Source organism: Bos grunniens, chromosome 19, assembly GCF_055505025.1.
Source record: "Bos grunniens cultivar Pamir isolate PY7600 chromosome 19, Bosgru_T2T1.0, whole genome shotgun sequence".
Taxonomy (NCBI): Eukaryota; Metazoa; Chordata; class Mammalia; order Artiodactyla; family Bovidae; genus Bos; species Bos grunniens.
In genome coordinates this window covers 11,065,539-11,085,852 of record NC_141183.1, presented here as the reverse complement: position 1 = coordinate 11,085,852, position 20,314 = coordinate 11,065,539, and the positions used below count along the sequence as shown (strand labels likewise).

At 41.9% G+C, this 20,314-nt stretch overlaps 1 protein-coding gene across 1 annotated transcript in view; it reads right to left on the bottom strand.

Annotated features, from left to right (window-relative positions):
- RNF213 (ring finger protein 213) overlaps window positions 1-20,314 on the bottom strand; it is a 128,905-nt gene that overhangs the window by 76,812 nt on the left and 31,779 nt on the right. The window contains 9 exon segments of the mRNA XM_086356517.1: window positions 787-909; window positions 1,625-1,714; window positions 5,895-6,071; window positions 7,503-7,656; window positions 9,123-9,178; window positions 9,683-9,905; window positions 11,519-11,716; window positions 12,615-12,871; window positions 13,999-14,279. Coding sequence (XP_086212643.1) covers window positions 787-909; window positions 1,625-1,714; window positions 5,895-6,071; window positions 7,503-7,656; window positions 9,123-9,178; window positions 9,683-9,905; window positions 11,519-11,716; window positions 12,615-12,871; window positions 13,999-14,279 — 1,559 coding nt within the window.

Genomic DNA, 20,314 nt, shown 5'->3' with positions numbered 1-20,314 from the left:
CTTCAGGGGATCTTCCTGACCCAGGAATCAAATTGGGGTCTCTTGCATTGCAGGCGATTCTTTACCAGGAAGGCCCATATACAATGTCTCAAAAAAAAAAAAAAAAAAAAAAAGGAGCACCCAAAAGAACAAATAAAATGCTTAAATTTCTTAAAGAATGCTTTTCTCTGGCTCAATGCTATTTTTCTTGGGACTTTTACATTATGAAAAACATCAAACATAATACAAGTAAACTATTAATATGGGTATCTTTTGTATTTTTAACTGAAATTCTTTTAAAGCTGCCTACAAACATCATACATATTTTAATTCTTTTTCTAAGTTAATTGATAAAATCTTTTCAACTGTATGCATTTTTCTTCCATAATGCTTTGTTAACTCAACCCAGGGATGGAACCCAGGTGTCTGGCATTGCAGGCAGATTCTTTACTATCTGAGCCACCAGGGAAGCCCTTATTGCATGCTAAGCTAGTGTTATCAGCAAGCAATAAAACCAAGGATGGGTGGGTGGCATTAATAACAACAGGGAATTTAGGAGCAGCCTGAAAGATTGCTGGAGGTCACACGTGAGCTGCTCTGGTGCCAAACAATAGCAGGAAGCTGAGTGGCATTTCACAGAGTGGGTAGAGAGTACTGGATTTCAGGGTGGGGAGGGAGATGTCCAGAGCCCATACTTCGCATGGGTACCAGGGTCTCAGAACCAGCGGTGCTTAATAACTTTTGGCTGGTGATGTCATAAAGCAAGTGTGAACACAAATGCAGTTCTTAGTGGGAAAGGTTGTTCACCTGGCAGACCAAGCCCACGGCTTCAATGGCACACATCTCAAAGCATTTTGCCACACTGTCTTCTGCACCTGTGGCATCCCAGTTAGAATTGCAGAAGGCACAAATCTGAAAAAAAGGCATCTCCTGCAAGACGGGAAGACAAGGGTGTGAGAGGTTAGGGATGCTGAACTCTCAGACTCTGTGCAATGAAAACACCCTAGTAATTTTCACTTTCCTAATATGGTATTATCAGCTCCCCATTACTTTGGCCTGCTTCTCATCCCACAAGAAGCATGTCTTCTGCTTCTAACCATTAGACCAAGAAGGCTAAAATTCAAATAAGACCAAAATGGCTAAAATACCCACTTTGCAGGAAAAGCATCTGGCACAGCAGCTTGCCAAAAACAGTACAATTTTTTAAAGGATTTTTTCCTTGCTTCTCTTTCCCTATAAAGACCCATTTAACAATTACACATAAAACTCTCATATCTTCTTTTTTAAAACCTGAATTTTCTAGGGTCACAGGCTTTAATTAAAAATGAGGAGCACTTTTATGTTTTTCCCACTTGTCACTGGGCTTAATAAGGTTCTTGTCACCAACAGGCCACTTAGAGTGACAGCACATAGTTAGTGCCTATTAGAACTCTACCCATGCCCAGGATTCCCCTGGTGCCCAGATCCCATGCCTTTATTCTTCTCTGGTATGTCATCTGTGGTCAAACAATTAAGGCTGAATCAGAAACAGAGTCACCTGAACCCCATGTCCTGTCCACTCAAATGCAGTCATCACGTGTGTTTATTGTTCCTCACGATTTGGTTTTACCAACTTCCGAAAAGAATACCCCTTAATTTTTGGTACCTGTTTGAACCTCCCTTCCAAGTCCCCCAGCAAGGATTCCTTCCAGCCATGCTCCACAGGGAAGTGTATTTCCACCAGTCGCCTCCAGACCTGCAAAACCCACAAGTAAGGGACAGCCAGTAAGACATCTAGTTGCCACAGTGGAATGCTATCAAAGAGCACAAAACTTCAAGGACATCTGGGTTCTGACTTATTTTGTCAATGATCTGCTGTGTCACTGGTGAGTCAGGGCAACCCACATTAGCCTTTAAAACCAAAAGTCCTGACTGGGCCAGGTCACTACTACTGGCCTACCACTAATTTTTATCTAGAAAGGATTTCTCTCCTTTCAGTTGAATTATTTCGATTTCAAAAGAATTCAAGCAATTGAATTGTTTCAATTTCAAAAGATTACAAACTTAAGTGAAAGTTGCAATAACAGCACAAGGACACCCATACACCTTTAGCTAGACTCCCCAATGTTTAAAGTGACTGCTTTATCTCTTTTTTGTGCTCCCTATAGTCTGTCTAGAAACAGGCATTTTCTCTGCTGATCCATTGGAAAGAAGTTGCAGATATCATGCCTCTTGGCCCCTAAATCCTATGCAGGCATTCTCAACACCACGGCCCTTCTGTTACACACATAAGTACAAGGGTCACTCTGAGGCCCATCCACTCAGGGGTGACAACTTTCTCTAGGATCGAACCCAGGTCTCTGGCATTGCAGGCAAGCTCTTTACCATCTGAGCTACCAGGGAAGCCCTAGGTAGTCAATTGTTTATAGGTACCCCATCTTCCTCTCTAGGAAGTCTCCCTGTCCACATCCCCATTGTTCACTAACACTGCATTTAGCTATTGTGTCTCCTTTCTAGAGGAGTTCTCCAGCCATTTTTTCTTCCTTTCTTTAATGATGTTGACAATGCCTTTTCTTTTCCATTATGGTTGATATGGGATGTTTTAAATAGTTCCCTGTGTTATACAACAGAACCTGCTGTTCATCTATTTTATATGTAGTAGTGTGTATCTGGGAGAAGGCAACAGCAACCCACTCCAGTACTCTTGCCTGGAAAATCCCATGGGCAGAGGAGCCTGGTACGCTGCAGTCCATGGGGTCACAAAGAGTTGGACACGACTGAGCGACTTCACTTTCACTTTTCACTTTCATGCATTGGAGAAGGAAATGGCAACCCACTCCAGTATTCTTACCTGGAGAATCCCAGGGACGGCGGAGCCTGGTGGGCTGCCGTCTGTGGGGTCGCACAGAGTCGGACATGACTGAAGCAACTTAGCAGCAGCAGCAGCAGTGTGTATCTGTTAATCCCCAACTCCTAATTTATCCTTCCACCACCCTCTTTCCCTTTTGGTAACCACAAATCTGTCTGTCTCTGCTTCGTAAATAAATTCACTTGTGTCGTATTTTAGATTCCACATACAAGTGATATTATATGGTGTTTGTCTTACTTTGCTTAATATGATAACCTCAGTCCATCCATGTTGCTGCAAATGGCATTATTTCATTCTTTTTTTGGCTAAGTAGTAGCCAATTGAAAGTGTTAGTTGCTCAGTCATGTCAGACTCTTTGAGACCCCATGACTGTAGCCTGCCAGGCTCCTCCGTCCATGGGATTGTCCAGACAAGAATACTGGAGTGTGTTGCCATTTCCTTCCCCAGAGGATCTTCCTGACCTAAGGATCGAACCCAGGTCTCCCACAATGCAGGCAGACTCTTTACCATCTGAGCTACCAGGGAAGCCCTTGGTAGTCAATTGCTTATATGTACCCCATCTTCTTTATCCATTCATCTGTTGATGGACATTTAGGTTGCTTCCATGTTTGGACTATTGTAAATAGTGCTGCTATAAACATAGGGGTGCATGTATCTTTCTGAATTTTTACTTTTCTCCAGATATATGCCTAGGTGTGAGATTGCTGGATCATATGGCAGATGTTGACAACTTTGAAAAGTTCAGGTTGGCTGTCCTTTGGACTACCTCTCAATATGATCTGTCTCAACTCTTCCAGGATTAGATTCAGGAGCAAGAACATTAAGAAGTTGAGCTGCACTGAAAATGTCCTTTTCATAAGTCATGCAGGGTAGAATAGCAGCACCTTCCCCTGCTCACCTGCTCTCTCAGGGGTGCTGTTCTCCTTGGAGACTCCCCCAAGGAGGCCAGGAGACTCCTTGCCATGTCTGTCCCTTGAGAAAGTGCTCACTCCTTGGTATTAAAGTGTAATCTGTGGTAGGTCCTCTGGGATGCCTATACCCTGACACTTTTAATCTACTCATTTCAGCATTCCTGGATGACTCTTACCTGAGTCAGTCATTACTGCTGTGTCATGAATTGATGGGTTTTTCATGTGGTTACATTTGTTTTTAAACATAAATCAATAAATTTTAATAAAACAGAGTACAAAAAGTTATTGCTGTTGTTACAAATTCCGCATTGTAATGAACCTTTGAGAAACTACCACTTATTGAGTTTTAATGTAACATCAAAGAAGTAAATTCATTAAAGCCTATTTAAATGTATTTTCCTTTTGCAACTATGCATCTGTGTGACACTAGATTTTCCTCATGTACTTTAAGCAAAACAACAAATTGTAAGAGATTGAACATAGAGCCGATGTGAGAATCCAGTTGTCTTCCACTGGGTTCAATGTTAAAGAGACTTGCAAAAAATGTAAAATAATGCCATAATTCTCACTAAATTTTTTTGGCTGTGGAAATGATCTTTTGTAAGATTATGGTGTTTGATGGTTTTCTGTTCCAATTGTTTCTTCTACATTTATTGGTCAGCATTCTTCTATAAAAAAATTTCTCTTTTCTCCTTTTTTTTTCTGAAAGTATGTTTAAAATTTTAATGAATTATAATCCTCTCCTGGTCATGACTCATTTTGACATTTAAATTGCCTCAGATTTGACTAGTGGGAGCCCCTGCAGGTTAGTTTCTGGTTTCTATTTTATAAAATTTAGTAATTTTAGATGTACAGAAATATTACAAAGTATGGAGAGTTCCAGATACTCTCAGCCCAATTTCCCTGAGTACCAACACCTTGCGAAGCCATAGTATAGTTGGCAAAACTAAGAAATTAGCATTTATAGATTACTATGAAGAAAACCATTGACTTTATTTGGATTTCCCCACTGTTTCCCACAATCACACTTTTGCCATCCAGGATCTAACCTAGGATATCACATTGGATCTAGTCCTGTCTCCTTGTGACATGTTACCACTCAACTTGAAGCAATTGTTTTAAAGTTTTCTTTATTTTTGGCTGTGCTGAGTCCTTGTTGCTGCGCACGAGCTCTCTCTGCAGAAAGTGGGGGCTACTCATTAGTTGCAGTGTACAGGTTTCTCATTGCGATGGCTTCTCTTATTGCGGAGCATGGGCTCTAGGCATGTAGGCTTCAGTAGATGTGCCACATGGGCCTAGTTGCTCCTTGGCATGTGGGATCTTCCCAAACCAGGAATCAAACCTGTGTCCCCTGCATTGGCAGGCAGATTCTTAAGCACTGGACTATAGGAGGGCCCTAAAGTACTTTTCCTTTAAGGCAATACAAGGTATTCGAGGCTGGCCTTGCGCTTCTTCAGTTCCACCTCTAGAATCTGCTGTTGTTTCCAGAGGAGATTTATTTTTTGGGAGGGGGATGGCATTTAGAAGCCATGGCTGAGTGTGCTCACAGACCTAGGTGTCACGATCTCTAGGCCTTTTCAGAGGTTCAAACTAGGAACTGTTGTTGCTTTTTAAATCATACTCACAGTATACGATGATCCTATTAAAGTACTGCTGGAAGGCAACGGCCTACTGAAGGCTGGCACAATGAAGTCAGGGGGCCACTTGCTTGGTTTGCTTGCGGCATTTTCTAGAACTTTGTTCTGGAGCCAACAGTCTTTAGGCCCTTTCTCCTCCTTCCCAGGACAAGATTCTGTGCACATCTCGGTTTCTGGAAGCTCTCACTGCCTCCCAACCTTTTGGATCTGATTTCTAATTTCCTCACCTTCAGCTGCTGCTCAGCCTAGTTTCCCTTTCATGGAGGTCTTGCTCTCATCTTATTTTCTACTATCAACATCATAACCTGACCCATAACCGTAGCACAGTATCAGACGTGAATGCCCTTCCCCACCGGCCACCATGTCCCAACAAGCTCTGTTGCCCCATCCCGCCACCTCACCACTGATGTGGGGACCACAGTCCACCCACCAGGGAGCCCATGCTCTCAGTCCTGTTAGGGGAGCAGCTGTCCATTCTGCAGAGGAGACCCCTGTGTCCCCTCCACTGGACTGGCTTACCTCAATCTCCTCGCTGTAAGCGAAGGTGACAGGTGAAAAATAAAAATACCCAGCCTGGAACATGCTCTTCTTAAAATTTTTCCGAAGCCAAGATCTTGTAGCAGCAAGTGTCCCCTGGAAGACCGTTTTTACTGAATTCTTCTTTCCAGTTTCATTTCCAGGCCCTCCTGCTGAATCCTGTCACCACAAGAGAGAGATGGAGTTGAACTGACCCCACACGGCAGACCCAAAGGATCATCCAGATACTTCTCCACCCGCCTCTGTGGCTGATGCCACCTGAGCACCCGGCAGAACCTGCACATTCACAGCACTTTCATTTCCCTGGCGTTCGGGTTCACTCTGGGTGGACAGCATGGGGGTCGAGGTAGGAGAAGCAGTGGCATGGATGCCCCCTCAAGTGACCCCAGGTAACTATTATAGAGGCGATGCTGCCTCGCCAACCAGTAGACCTCTTGGACTCTGAGTGGAGAAAGGCTGACAGACACGGAGAAGGGTGCACCACGGGCTCAGAGCTTCCAGAAGCTCAGAGAGCCAAGCTCGTGTAAACCCTGTCCCCAAGTGACATGCTAGGGCCAGGAGGAAACCCATGTCCCCACCCCTGGGACTCTTTCCTGAAAAGCCTCGTTTCCCTGGGGTCAACTGATAAATATCAAATTTCTTGAACACAGTTTATCTAGAAATTGGCACCTGCCTATGATGGTTTAAATAATACCTGCTTCGGGAGAAAGCAATCATCTTACCAATAAGACCTATTTTTAAATGTTCCCTTGGTATTTTAAAGAAGAAAAACTAAAAGGAACAAAGTTAAAACATACACTTAATTATTTTGCATCATGAATGTCAGAGTTTTGACTTGTCAAATGGTTAACAAATAAATGGTTGATCTAAATAGGAAATTGTCTATCACCTTCATGTGGAAGCTCAAACTCCACTGGGTGAAGACCACACAACAATGGGAATAAATGAGCTGTGGACACTTGCAACATCACAGCTGGATCTCAGAGATGTCGTGCTGAGTGACGAAACCCAGACACAAAAAAGGAAAGAGTTCCAAGACAGGTAAAACTAACTTGTGATGGTAGTAATCAGGATAGTGCTTACCACTGGGAGGTGTGGAGGGAGGGGGCACAGAACTCTGGATTGTTCCTACAGCTTCATGAGAAAGGTGGTGTTTCTATGGAAAGGCTCTGGGTATGCACTGAGGTGTGTGGACCTTGCTACTGTATTTGAGTTTCAGTGAACAGGAAAAAGGCTCAGGTGGGAAAGATTAGGCATGAACATGCATTTGGGTGGGGAGATTCTTGCTTGAAGTCCTGGCCACTTGCAGGGTTCTTGAATTTACCCAGTCACAGCTAATACTCTACATTTTAATTCCTACACTGCCTTCTTCCTCTCTTCTTCCCTTCAGCATAAGCCCTGGTTTACCAAAATAGCCTCATGAACAGGACAAAGCCCAGCATCAGGTATATACTGACATATCTGTTGGCAGAACCAGATGCTCTGTCATTCCAGTAATCCTAGAATCAGCCTATCTCCTTTTTGAATAGAGGATGCCTCAGGTTCCATTGTTCTCCTCAGTACGACATTATGTGTACGTGTTCCACTTACCACTAGAGGTTTAAGTATAATAATTCTGCGAACAATCTCAGCAGATAAGGCAGGCATCTCATAAAACGTGTGGGCTTTTGATATTCTGCAGGTAGTTTCATGAAGTTTCAGGCACACAGTCAAGTAGGGCTGTATCAAGGGCTCCTCAAGAATCCTAACCCACAAAGAGTTGAGAGAAATGAATGAAATAATTTACGAGGAATTAGCAAACAGTACCCATTATTCATGATGAGTTCCTTCCCTTTAAAATGCCGACAAGGAAGGCATGTACTCGATCCCATTTGGATAACATCCAGAACATTTCCATTTATGCTGAACTTGTGACTAAGATAAAAAGGAAAAAAAAGTCCTTTTGGCTTGCCTCTATGGTCTGAACTATTTTAACAAAAGCAAATTAAACTATTTCCAAGTGTATTCCTTTATTTGAAAAAAATTTTAAGGATGTAAATTACCAAAGATTCAAATATACTCTAAGTTTTTAAAAAATCAGGGAGATACAGGAGGGAGAAAGAGAAAGAAATGCTAGAAGTATATGTCCTGTGCATGAAATCTCTTCCAGTTCTGTGTGGACCTGCTTATTGGCTGATACATGACTAGAGCTGAGAGTTAGGGGGCTGATCAGAAGAGGGTTTAGAAAGCAGCAAGAGAAAGGAATTACTAGGGCAATTCTGCAGTACACAGAATTAGATGGGGTCCATGAAGTCCCAGGCTTGGTGTTAATAAAGATCTGACACTCCCACCTCCACCCTGAACACCCTGAGAATTCAGGTGAGGCGATCCTGGCAGTGCTCTGAGAATCTAAAAAATTACCTTCTCTCTCACATGTACATTTCTGTTGTTTTGCATTTTTTACACTAAGTCTTCAGAGTGTCAGAGCTCACACAAATTTGCAGAAGCAAATGATTTCAGATAATTATGGAAAGCTACTTTTGATTTTTGTTAAGGATTTTTGCATCTATGTTCATCAGTGATATTGGCCTGTAATTTTCTTTTTTTGTGGCATCTTTGTCAGGTTTTGGTATTAGGGTGATGGTTTTGTAATCAACTTCCCTGACTTGCAAAAAATTTGAAGTCTAAATGCTGATGAGATGGTGATCACTGAAAAATAAATGACAAAATGCACAGGAAAAAATGGAAATAAATCAAAACCATATCAGCTTATTTCTATGCTCTTCTCTTTTTAAAAAAGTAGGGTGATTACATCAATACCTTGAAAAAAGAAGTGGAATATATGTTAATTTATGGCCTTACATTAATGACAGCAAATATGGCATAAGGAGAAGGCAATGGCACCCCACTCCAGTGCTCTTGCCTGGAAAATCCCATTGGACAGAGGAGCCTGGCGGGCTGCAGTCCATGGGGTCGCTAAGAGTCGGACACAATTGAGTGACTTCCCTTTCACTTTTCACATTCATGCATTGGAGAAGGAAATGGCAACCCACTCCAGTGTTCTTGCCTGGAGAATCCCAGGGACGGGGGAGCCTGGTGGGCTGCCATCTATGGGGTCGCACAGAGTCAGACATGACTGAAGCGACTTAGCAGCAGCAGCAGCAGCAGCATATAGCCAATCATAAGGGATAACCCTATGCAAGAGAGACTGCATTTTACTTTTCTACTTACTTTTCCTGATAAATATCCAGAAGGTGCAACAGCATTTTAAAAGTATTCTTAATATTCTAGAGTTGGGAATAAGAGAAAAAAAGGGGAAGATTTAATCATGATGCCAACATCTTTGCTAAAACAGAACCAAAAATCCAATATAATTAGGTACAATAATAATTTTCTTTCTATAAACAAATTTTAAGGGGCTCAAATACTAGTCTTTTACAAATAAAACTCAGGATTTAAAATTATACCATTTTTTCCACCCCCAAAATGGGAAAAGACAGATAGCAATTAGGAAGTGGACCAGCATGCAGGATAACTTTTAACCCTGACTTGCACAGTCTCACATACCCAAGACTATTGTTTTCTTGAATTCCATTTAGTGAAACAGAATAAACTCAAGTAAATCAAACTTTTACCCTAAGAAATATTGACCACACCCCCACCAGGTCTCTTATTTCTAAGTCTTTTACCACGTCAGGTTTTCAGAAAAGGAAAATCACAAACTCTGACTAATTAGTTCTTGACTTGCTTTTGTTAAGCAAAGACTCAAGAGCCGATTCCAGGGAACAAACCTGGAGGTTTCTGTTGGAGATTTTCTCAAGTCCTTTGAGCCGGTACCAAGTCCCTAGAAGACAATCCAGGACATGCGGGGGAGACTGACTCAGGTAATCGATGAAGTGTTCCATGTAAGGAGCCAGGTTACTCAGAGGAAGCAAACTGAACCAGGATCGGAACAGAAACTCATCCACATTCAGCAAATGTCTGTTCTTTTTCATTAACTCGAGTAATTCTTTCCTATATAAGGGAAAATTGGAACAGAAAAAAAAAGATCAGCAGTGAGGTCCATAAAACAGATGAAGGTAATTAAAATGTATCTTACAAGAGATCTAGAAAGTTCCTATTTCAAAAATAGTTGAAATGCCAAGAACTCAAATGAGAAGTAAACAATAACATATTAAGAATTCAGCAACATAAATGAACTCTGAGGACATGATGCTCGGTGAAATTGGCCACTCACAAATGGACAAATACACTGACTATATATATACATACATCATATATATATATATATATATGCATACACACAAGTACACACCAGTTCTTCTTTATCCATTCATTTGTTGACAGACACTTAGGTTGTTTCCACATCCTGGCTGGTGTGAATGATGTTGCAATGAACATAGGGGTGCAGATATCTCTCTGAGATATTTATTTAATTTCCTTGGGAAATACAGCCACAAGTAGGATTGCTGGATCATATGGCAGTTCTTTGTTTAAATTTTGATACTGTTTTCCATTGTGGGTGCAATGATTTATGAACTAAGCTTGTCAATGAGTGAATAAGCAAGTGCCTGGATCAAATAGCTTATGTGGACCCAGTCCAGAGAAGGCCTTTAAATTATTCTGTTCTGTAATACTGTCCTGGAGACCCAAAAAGATGATGATGGGAAAGTATAGCAGAGTGCCACAGAAGTGACAGACACTACAAGAAACACATGGAAAAAGCATCACTATATACTAAAGGCCACTATTGCCTGAAAAACACAATCTTTAAGACCAATTCTAATGTTTGTCATTTTCTCTCTCATCATCTAAATATCTTCTAGATAGTCAGTCTTCTAGATAAATGTCCCTGGAAAGGCATTTAAATACATATATATATATATATTTATTTATATTTATATAAATCTTATTTTGACTTTAAAATGCTCTAATAATACTGAGGAATCAATAACTTAATTTGGCTCACTCACTATTTCAATCCCTAAAAGTGTATAGGCTAGATCCTATTGGATAGGAGAGGGGGGGTAGATGAGACTTGGAATAGTTTCTCTGACAAAAGCAAAGTAAATGGGGGATGTTTTCTTTGTTTGGAAATAAGTGCTAGTATTAAATTTTTGAACTGAATTTGTATTTTCTATTAAATTTTTGTACTTAAATTTGATTTACCATTTTTTTAATGGATTGTGCTTTCTGTGTCTTCTCTAAGAAATCTTTGCTTGTCTCAAAATAGTACTTCACTGCCTAAAGATGTATACCTACAATGTGCAAAACATACAGTGCTTTATGCTAATTATATCTCAATAAAACTGAAAACAAAATGTCATATCATTTGTGGCTGACTTTTAAGCGTATAAGCACCCAAATAATCACATTTGGATAAAACCCTGCAAATACATAGGCCAAAGTGTTAACAGCAATGATTATCTCTGTGGTTGCAGGCCATTTTTGTAGTTTCCAATTTCTTGCATGTTTCAAACTCTTTAAAGAAGTAATTTTAAAGGAAGCAATATATTACTTCCATCACTAGAAGGAAGGGTAAGTGGACATTGGAAGTCCACTGGAGATCTTGGAAGCACAGTTATGATTCTAAAATTTACATACACAAGTGCAGGTCCAAAACTTACTGATCTGGTCTTGTTTCCCGAAACTCCGAGAAGGAGATGCCTTCAAGGGCTGCCCAGGTGTCCTCAGGCTGCGTGACTGAGCCCTGGGCTGGCAGGGACAGGTCCATGCAGTGGTGCAGCACAGGCAGGGCACACACCCAAAAGTCAACCTTTTTGTCCATGCACATTTGGCACAGGTTTACCAAGGACACTCGCCAGCTAGAAAGGGAACAGAAATCCCACATGAGTCCATTCTCTGTGACAGTGGGAGAGACAAAGATTCAGAGAGGCTTGTGATCTACAAAAGGTGCCCGGTGTCAGAGCTGCAGCTTGAACACAGGTCGTCTGGCAACAGTAAATCTACATGTGAAGCAACTTTTTACATGTAAGTGGGGAGCCTATAAATAATACATGCCATGTTCCTTACAATCACAAAACGTACATGTTTCTCAAGACCTGGAAACACATGTACATTTGCCAGCATTTCTTTTCTCTTTCAAAATGAACAGGATTTAACTGGGTGTTTAAAATTTGTAAAACCAGGAGGCAAGTGTCCATTAAGACTGGCTGCTCAGAGAAGTATATATTATTCTTGAGTTCAATTCAAACAGCTGTAGAAAAAAGACCTGGGATTCAACAGAGGGTTCTGGGGAGGCACCTCCACCCAGTGAAACTTAAATGCATTCAGGATATGATGCAGCCTCCACACTACCAGTGCTCCCAGCCCAGTGCAACGGGCATGGTGGTGACTCCTGGACTGGGAACAGTGGTGGCAGAGGCCACGGGGAGGTCATTCATGATGGTTCCACACTAGCTTCATTGTCTTACCATGACACCCACCTCCCCTCAAATACAGGCCCGCAGAGCTGAGACATGATACACTGTAAAGCTGCTCAAAAGCAAATATTCAATAGAATGTGTAATAAAATGAAACATAGTACATAGACCAGAAAAAGGCTAGTGGTATAAACACTAAAATGACAACAGTGAGTGGTAAAATTATGAGTGGTTTTTATTTCTTGTACGTTTTCATCCATTCTATGACAAATACTTATTTTTATAATCAGATAAATACCATTAGAGAGCTAGGAAATCTTTACATAGACACACACAATACCTCTGAGATGTTTCAAGGATGTCTTTCAGGTCCTTGGGAAAGGTGCCTAGTGAATTGGTGTCCAAGCGGAGGAGGTGACAGAGTGAGGCCAGGTCATTTTCCAATAAGAGAAAGTCGAATTTTTCCACTAAGAAAAGGACAATCATGCCCATTCCCAATTTACTCTTCACTGGGTAGTCTTCAGGCAGAGGGTCCCCACTGGTTTCCAGAAATGGTGCCATTTTCTTTGTCACACACTCCCACAGGTGCTTCCTCACCTGGTCCCAGGAGAAAAGGAAAACACATAACCATGGCGTTGAACCCACCAGAGGTGTTAGGACCTGCCTGTCAGCCGAGCAGGGGCCTGATGAATGAGGAGCAGGAAAATCTCTGGGGAGGAGTCGCCCTCCACCTGCCTCCTGACTAAACCCTGAGCATCCCCTTGCCCTGGGACTTTGGGAGGTGCCACAAGTGGTATGTCCAGAGGCCTCAGCATGCTGGAGAGGACTCAGGTGGGGGTTCTGAGCCTTATAAGGGTTCACATGGCTCTAAGTCTGTCTCAAAAATGCCTAAGCTATACCACTGAGCAGGTGGAGATACAGTGAAGGAAGGTTCCAACCTTCTTTCCACTCTTCCCCAGGAGAGATAAGAAGGTGGGAGCAGTGGCAGAGCTGGGTCTAGGTGAACAGGTAAAAACTTCCTAGGAAGAAGAAAAAACTGGAGCGAACAGAGAATTCCCTAGACGGGGCACAAGGAGAAAGGGAGCTGAAATAGCCTGACCCTATCCACCAGTGTATTAAAAAGCAGACATCACTTTGCAGATAAAGGTCCATCTAGTCAAAGCTATGGTTTTTTCAGTAGTCATGTGTGAATTTGAGAGTTGGACCATAAAGGAAGATGAGTGCAGAAGAAGTAATGTTTTCGAACTGTGGTGCAGGAAAAGACTTTTGAGAGTTCCTTGAACAGCAAGGAGATCAAACCAGTCAACCCCAAAGGAAATCAATATTTCTGAATATTCATTGGGAGGACTGATGCTGAAGCTAAAGCTTCAATACTTTGGCCATCTGATGCAAAGAGCTGACTTATTGGAAAAGACCCTGGTGCTGGGAAAGATTGAGGGCAGGAGGAGAAGGGGGGCACAGAGGATGAGATAGTTGGATGGCATCATCGATTCAATGGACATGACTTTGAGCAAACTCTGGGACATAGTGAAGGACAGGGATGCCTGGTGTGCTGCAGTCCATGGGGTCGCAAAGAGTCAGACATGACTGAGCGACTGAACAACAACAACAATCCACCTGGTTCACTGAGTCTAGGGGTCATCTGGACACTAGGAGGTGGAGTGGTGCTGAGTACCCAGGTGGTAGAAAAGAGAGCTATCACTGACACCCCTGAGACATGGTACCTCCTCTTTGTAGCGCAGAGCACTCCATGGCTGTTCTTCTCCTTCATAAGTCATGGGTACATGAATGACAGAATAAAACTGCTGGAACTGGGTGAAAAAGTTCTTTAAATTGATGGCATTCCAGGTCTCAAGGATGCTGAAGATGCTGTCCAACATGACTGCAGCTGCGATCTGCTTCCCTTTCATCAAGTCTTTCTTTGTACCATCTGTTATATAATTCATCAATTTCTTAAGTGTCCCAGGGGGCTTCATACAAATTATATCATCGTACTGATGCCAGTCTAAGAGTAAAGAGAATATCATACTTAAGGGCATCGAAACGTGCTAGACCTTAACACTCTACCCTGGAAGGTTGACCAGAAAAAATAAGATGAAGGTGCCAAAAATGGAAGAAAGGAAAATTACAGAATGTGGTAAACAGAAGGCAGCCAGCACTCACTCACCCTGGTACCCAGCCACAAATGAGCAATGTGGGGCCTGAGCCTGGAGGTAGCACAGATGTTTAGGACGAGTAACCTAGACACTCCACAGTGAACTGAGTGAGGCCCAAGCTCACACCATTCATCTGCCCTGAGAATACTGAAATCATGTCCTTGTTGAACTAGACAGCTCAACCATTTGGTACATTAGTTCCTTAGAAAATGACCACATGGAAGTAAAAAATTACGTACTGAAACTTCATCACTCACTAGGAATTGTGCACCATTTTGGTATGTTACTTGGTGCAAGAGCTCCTTTCCTCTGTCCTGGGAACCATGGTGCCCACTCCACGAAGGATGGTACAGGTCACACAGCAGACAAAACAGCATTCAACATGGGGCAAGGGTTGAACTCATAGCTGCTCTTATAACCAGCTGAAACGATATGCGTACAGACCTAGAAAACCCAGGAAAATCAACTGCCAAATAATTAGAAGGCAAAGAGACCAGTGAGACACCAGAGGCAACACAGGTGCATAAACATAGCCATGAAAATCAGAAAGTTGAGCCTCTAGATAGGCCTCCTGATGCTTGTTGCCCAGGCTGTTGTCTTTGCTGGAAGTCCCTGCTCACCCATCCCTGTCCCATCCAGCCCTGTCTGGCAATAACTAGGAATCACTGTTTGGATCTGACCTCAGGCGTCAGCTCCTGTGGAAGCATTCCCTGCTCCCTGTGCCCCTCACAAGTGGGGGACACAATGGCTCTCTCTGTTTTATAAAAACTTTCTTCCAGAGAAAAGGTGAGTGAGAGATGATGGTCTAGGCCAGTGCCATGGAGATTGTGAGAGTGCCAGATTGTGAGAGTGCCAGTCAGTGTCCTGGGCTCAGGACACCCTCAACGCCAGGACAGTGGGGCAGGGAGGGACATTATGGTCTTGGTCTCAAGACTCTACTAGAAGAATAAAATATTTAAGCTCCAACCTCCTAGAGAAAAGAGAAAGAAAATTAAAAAGTTAGAAAAAGTACAAAAAATAACAAGGAAACAAACTAGACAGAAAAGACATGATAATTAGTCAAAAGTGAGTCTCCCATTGACAGTCACAATCCATGCCAATGGGCTAAATTCCTTAAAATATGATCATATTGAGAATTTCCCTGGTTGTACAATGGTTAGGACTCCCCACTTCCACTGCAGGGACAAGGTTTTGATCCAAGGTCTGGGAACTAAGATCCCATAAGCCACACAGCAGTGGAGGGGGGTGGGGGTAGGGGGTAGGGGTGGTGGGGGTGGGGGAATGATCAGACTGAATGGGGAAGAAAAGAAAACAAACCAACAAAAGTCCAGCAAAACAGGGATGTGGCTGGAACAGCTGAATCTGAGAGAAAACAGCGGAGTTGGGAACAAAAGCAAAGATGTTGAGGGTGGGGTGAGGAATGCAGACACAGCAGAGTCAGTTTCAGGCAAAACACAGCACAACGCAAAAGACACTGGAACAGACAGAGTGCCAGTGACGGCTGTTTCTGCCACCAGCACACACTTCTGCCCTCTGGTCTCCCTGCATCACGAGGCAGAGCCCAGAATCTCCATTCTGCCTGCCTTGCAACAGTGGCTTCTACCAATGAGAGTGCTCACAGGAGGCTTAGAAGGAGGAAGAGGGGAGGGAAGACATCTCTCTGTTTATTGGGATTAATGAAAACTACATGTATTTAACATAGATAAACCACCATCGCACCAAATGGAGTAAATTACAAAACTTTTCTCAATCAACATAATTCTACTGCCTTCCAGACACTCCGTACGAAGCACCTACATGGATGATGTCAGGGGCTGGGGCACTTCCCCACCTGGGCTCAAGAAGTGACCTCCAGACCCTCAGAACCCACCAGAGTCCGTCCCTGGCCTTCCTAGCCCTTCTATCAGTTACTATGACTCACCTCCTAGCTGCTTCAAACTCCTGACTTAACCTAACCGATCTAGTTATCATCTCCCAGAGAGCTCTAAGGTCAGCCTACCAACAGGACATCTAAATAGAAGAGCCTATACCAAGAAGTAACCAAGGTGCCTGAGGGCCTTTGCAGCAAGGAAGGAAAAGCTCTAGCACTCATATTCTTTTAAGCTTGCAAAATATAATCATTGAAAAACACTATTTAAAACAATATCATGCTTAAGAAAGTATCTGAAAATAAAATTGCTTGGAAATTCTGAGTTACTCTCCAACTTAAAAATCTGTTTAATGAAACAGCTTATATAACTCAATATTTTTAAAAAGCCAATCAAAAAATGGGAGAAGACTAAAAAGACACTTATCCAAAGAAGACATACAGATGGCTAACATGCACATGAAAAGAAGCTCATCATCACTAATTATTAGAGAAATGCAAATCAAAACTACAATACTACAATAAGGCATCACCACACACTGATCAGAATGGACATCATCCAAAAGACTACAAATACCAAATTCTGGAGAGGGTGTGGAGCAAAGGGAACCCTCCTATGCTATTGAAGGGAATGTAAATTGGTACAGCCACCTTGGAAAACAGTATGGAGTTTCCTCAATAAAAGTAAAAATAGAGCTACAATATGATTCAGCAACCACAACAATCCCACTCCTGGGTGTATATCCAAAAAAGATGAAAACTCTATTTTGAAAAAAAACACGCCTCTCCATGTTCATTGTAGCATTATTTACAATAGCCAAGACATGAAAGGAAACTAAGTGCCCATCGGCAGATGGATAAAGAAGACATGGCATACATACACGAGGGACTGTTACTCAGCAATCAACAAAGAAAAAATATTGCCATGTGCAGCAACTGGACAAGCAACTCCTGCAGCTCAATTCCAGAAAATTAAACAACCCAATCAAAAAATGGGCCAAAGAACTAAATAGACATCTCTCCAAATAGGACATACAGATGGCTAACAAACACATGAAAAGATGCTCAACATCACTCATTATCAGAGAAATGCAAATCAAAACCACTATGAGGTACCATTTCACACCAGTCAGAATGGCTGCGATCCAAAAGTCTACAAGCAATAAATGCTGGAGAGGGTGTGGAGAAAAGGGAACCCTCTTACACTGTTGGTGGAAATGCAAACTAGTACAGCCACTATGGAGAACAGTGTGGAGATTCCTTTAAAAGCTGGAAATAGAACTGCCTTATGACCCAGCAATCCCACTGCTGGGCATACACACCGAGGAAACCAGAATTGAAAGAGACACGTGTACCCCAATGTTCATCGAAGCACTGTTTATAATAGCCAGGACATGGAAGCAACCTAGATGCCCATCAGCAGATGAATGGATAAGAAAGGGGTGGTACATATACACGATGGAGTATTACTCAGCCATTAAAAAGAATACATTTGAATCAGTTCTAATGAGGTGGATGAAACTGGAGCCTATTATACAGAGTGAAGTAAGCCAGAAAGAAAAACACCAATACAGTATACTAACGCATATATATGGAATTTAGAAAGATGGTAACAATAACCCTGTATGCGAGACAACAAAAGAGACACAGATGTATAGAACAGTCTTTTGGACTCTGTGGGAGAGGGAGAGGGTGGGATGATTTGGGAGAATGGCATTGAAACACATATAATATCATATAAGAAACTAATTGCCAGTCCAGGTTTGATGCAGGATACAGGATGCTTGGGGCTGGTGCGCTGGGATGACCTAGAGGGATGGTATGGGGAGGGAGGTAGGAGGGGGGATTCAGGATGGGGAACATGGGTACACCCGTGGCGGATTCATGTTGATGTATGGCAAAACCAATACAATATTGTAAAGTAAAAAAAAAAAAAAAAAATCCAGATGTGGTTAGCCATTGTCCAGGAAATAAAATAAATTCCTAAAAAGGATAAAGGACACACTAGACTTACTCTTTCACTTCACATTAGGGAGAGACATTTATGGGGCACTTACTGTATGCTTGACATTTTATTAGGAAATTTTCATGTATTGTATCATGAAATGACTTTTCATTGCCTTTTGAATAAAATCATAACTTCTTCTTAAAAAAAAAAAAAGAAAATAAACATAGAAATAAAATAAATATATTTTGCTTAAAATAAAATAAATTAAATTAAATTAATTAATAAAATAAATAAATAAAAATAAAACATAGAAAATAAAGATTTACTGTATAGCACAGGGAACTATATTCAATATCTTGTAATAAGCTGTAATGGGAAAGAATCTTTTATATATATATATATCATATATATGAATCTGATATATATCATATATATATGTGTATAAAACTGAACCAGTTTGCTGTTGCCCAAAAGTAACACAAAAATTAAAATACACTTCAATAAAAGAGAGAAAAAATGAAAAAGGGAAGGAATAAAGAGGGAGAGAAAATCTTTTTAATGGACTTTAAAATGACTGCTTCTGTTTAAAGAAAAAAAAAAGAAATCTATCTGATTTGACAGCTTAAGTAGCAGGATCCAACCAGGTAAATCTGAAGTGACTATGGCAGTGCTTCTTAAGTAAGAGCAAATGGGACCTGCCATCCCAAGTCACTACCATGTCTTCTGCAAAGACTAGATCAACACCAGCTCTTGTCTAATGAGGGGTCATCTCAAGTACGGAAAGAGCCAGTTTGGATCATCCAGGAAGTAGAAGGACGGACTCTGGGATCGGCTCACAAAGAAGAGAGTCTTGTAAAGGCAGTCGAGTCAACACTTGGGTACATTTAAGGAGAGGGCATGACTCTTAGTTTCTTCTCTGTCTCTGGGCCAGTTCAAAATAATCCAGCTCCTGTCCCATTGGCCTTTACTGCTGTCAGCCCAACAGAGATCCCAGCCACAGGCAGCATCAATGGAAAATACCCTTCCAGATGACTCCAAACCCAGCCATGACTTGGATGGAGTCAGCCATCTGACTCCTCCTTTCAGTCCTGCCTAGCTGAGGCCCCAGACATCAGAGAGCAGAATCCAGCCAGCCCTGCTGTGCTCCATCCAAACTACTAACCCACAGAAGTAATGAATATAATAAAACTGCTTTATGCACCCCCCAAAAACAAATAAACAAAATAAAGCACCTGGTCTTGGTGACAGACTGACACATCTCTCTCAAAAGCTGACAGATCAATCTTTTTAAACAAAGATTTTAATTTTAATCTGGGCTTCCCAGATAGCTCAGTTGGTAAAGAATCTGCCTGCAATGCAGGAGACCCTGGTTCGATTCCTGGGTAGGGAAGATCCCCTGGAGAAGAGATAAGTTACCCACTCCAATACTCTTGGGCTTCCCTTGTGGCTTAGCTGGTAAAGAATCTGCCTGCAATGCGAGAGACCTGGGTTCAATCCCTGGGTTGGAAAGACCCCGTGGACAAGGGAAAGGCTACTCATTCCAGTATTCTGGCCTGGAAAATTCCAGGGACTATACAGTCCATGGGGTCGCAAAGAGTCAGACACGACAGTGATTTTCATTCATTATCATTAATTTTAATGTAATAAATATAGGTACAGTTTTTGAGTCTACAAAATTGATTATCCATACTTTCTGAGGATACATGTGATGTTTATGATAGACCAGGAATTCAGCTACAAAGAAGATCTGAGAAGTTCCTAAAAGTAGAACCCATATAGACTCTCTATATACAACACATGCCATGTATGGACACACAAAACACACACACAAGTACCACACACACAGTGCATACAAGGAGGGGAAAAGATCACAGAGAAAAGAATTAGATACAGACAAGAATAGAAAGAGAAAAGGAGAATAAGGGTATAAAAAGTAAATAGAAGAGTGACAGGGAAAAGGCAATGGCACCCTACTCCAGTACTCTTGCCTGGGAAATCCCATGGATGGAGGAGCCTGGCAGGCTACAGTCCATGGGGTCGTGAAGAGTCAGACACGACTGAGCAACTTG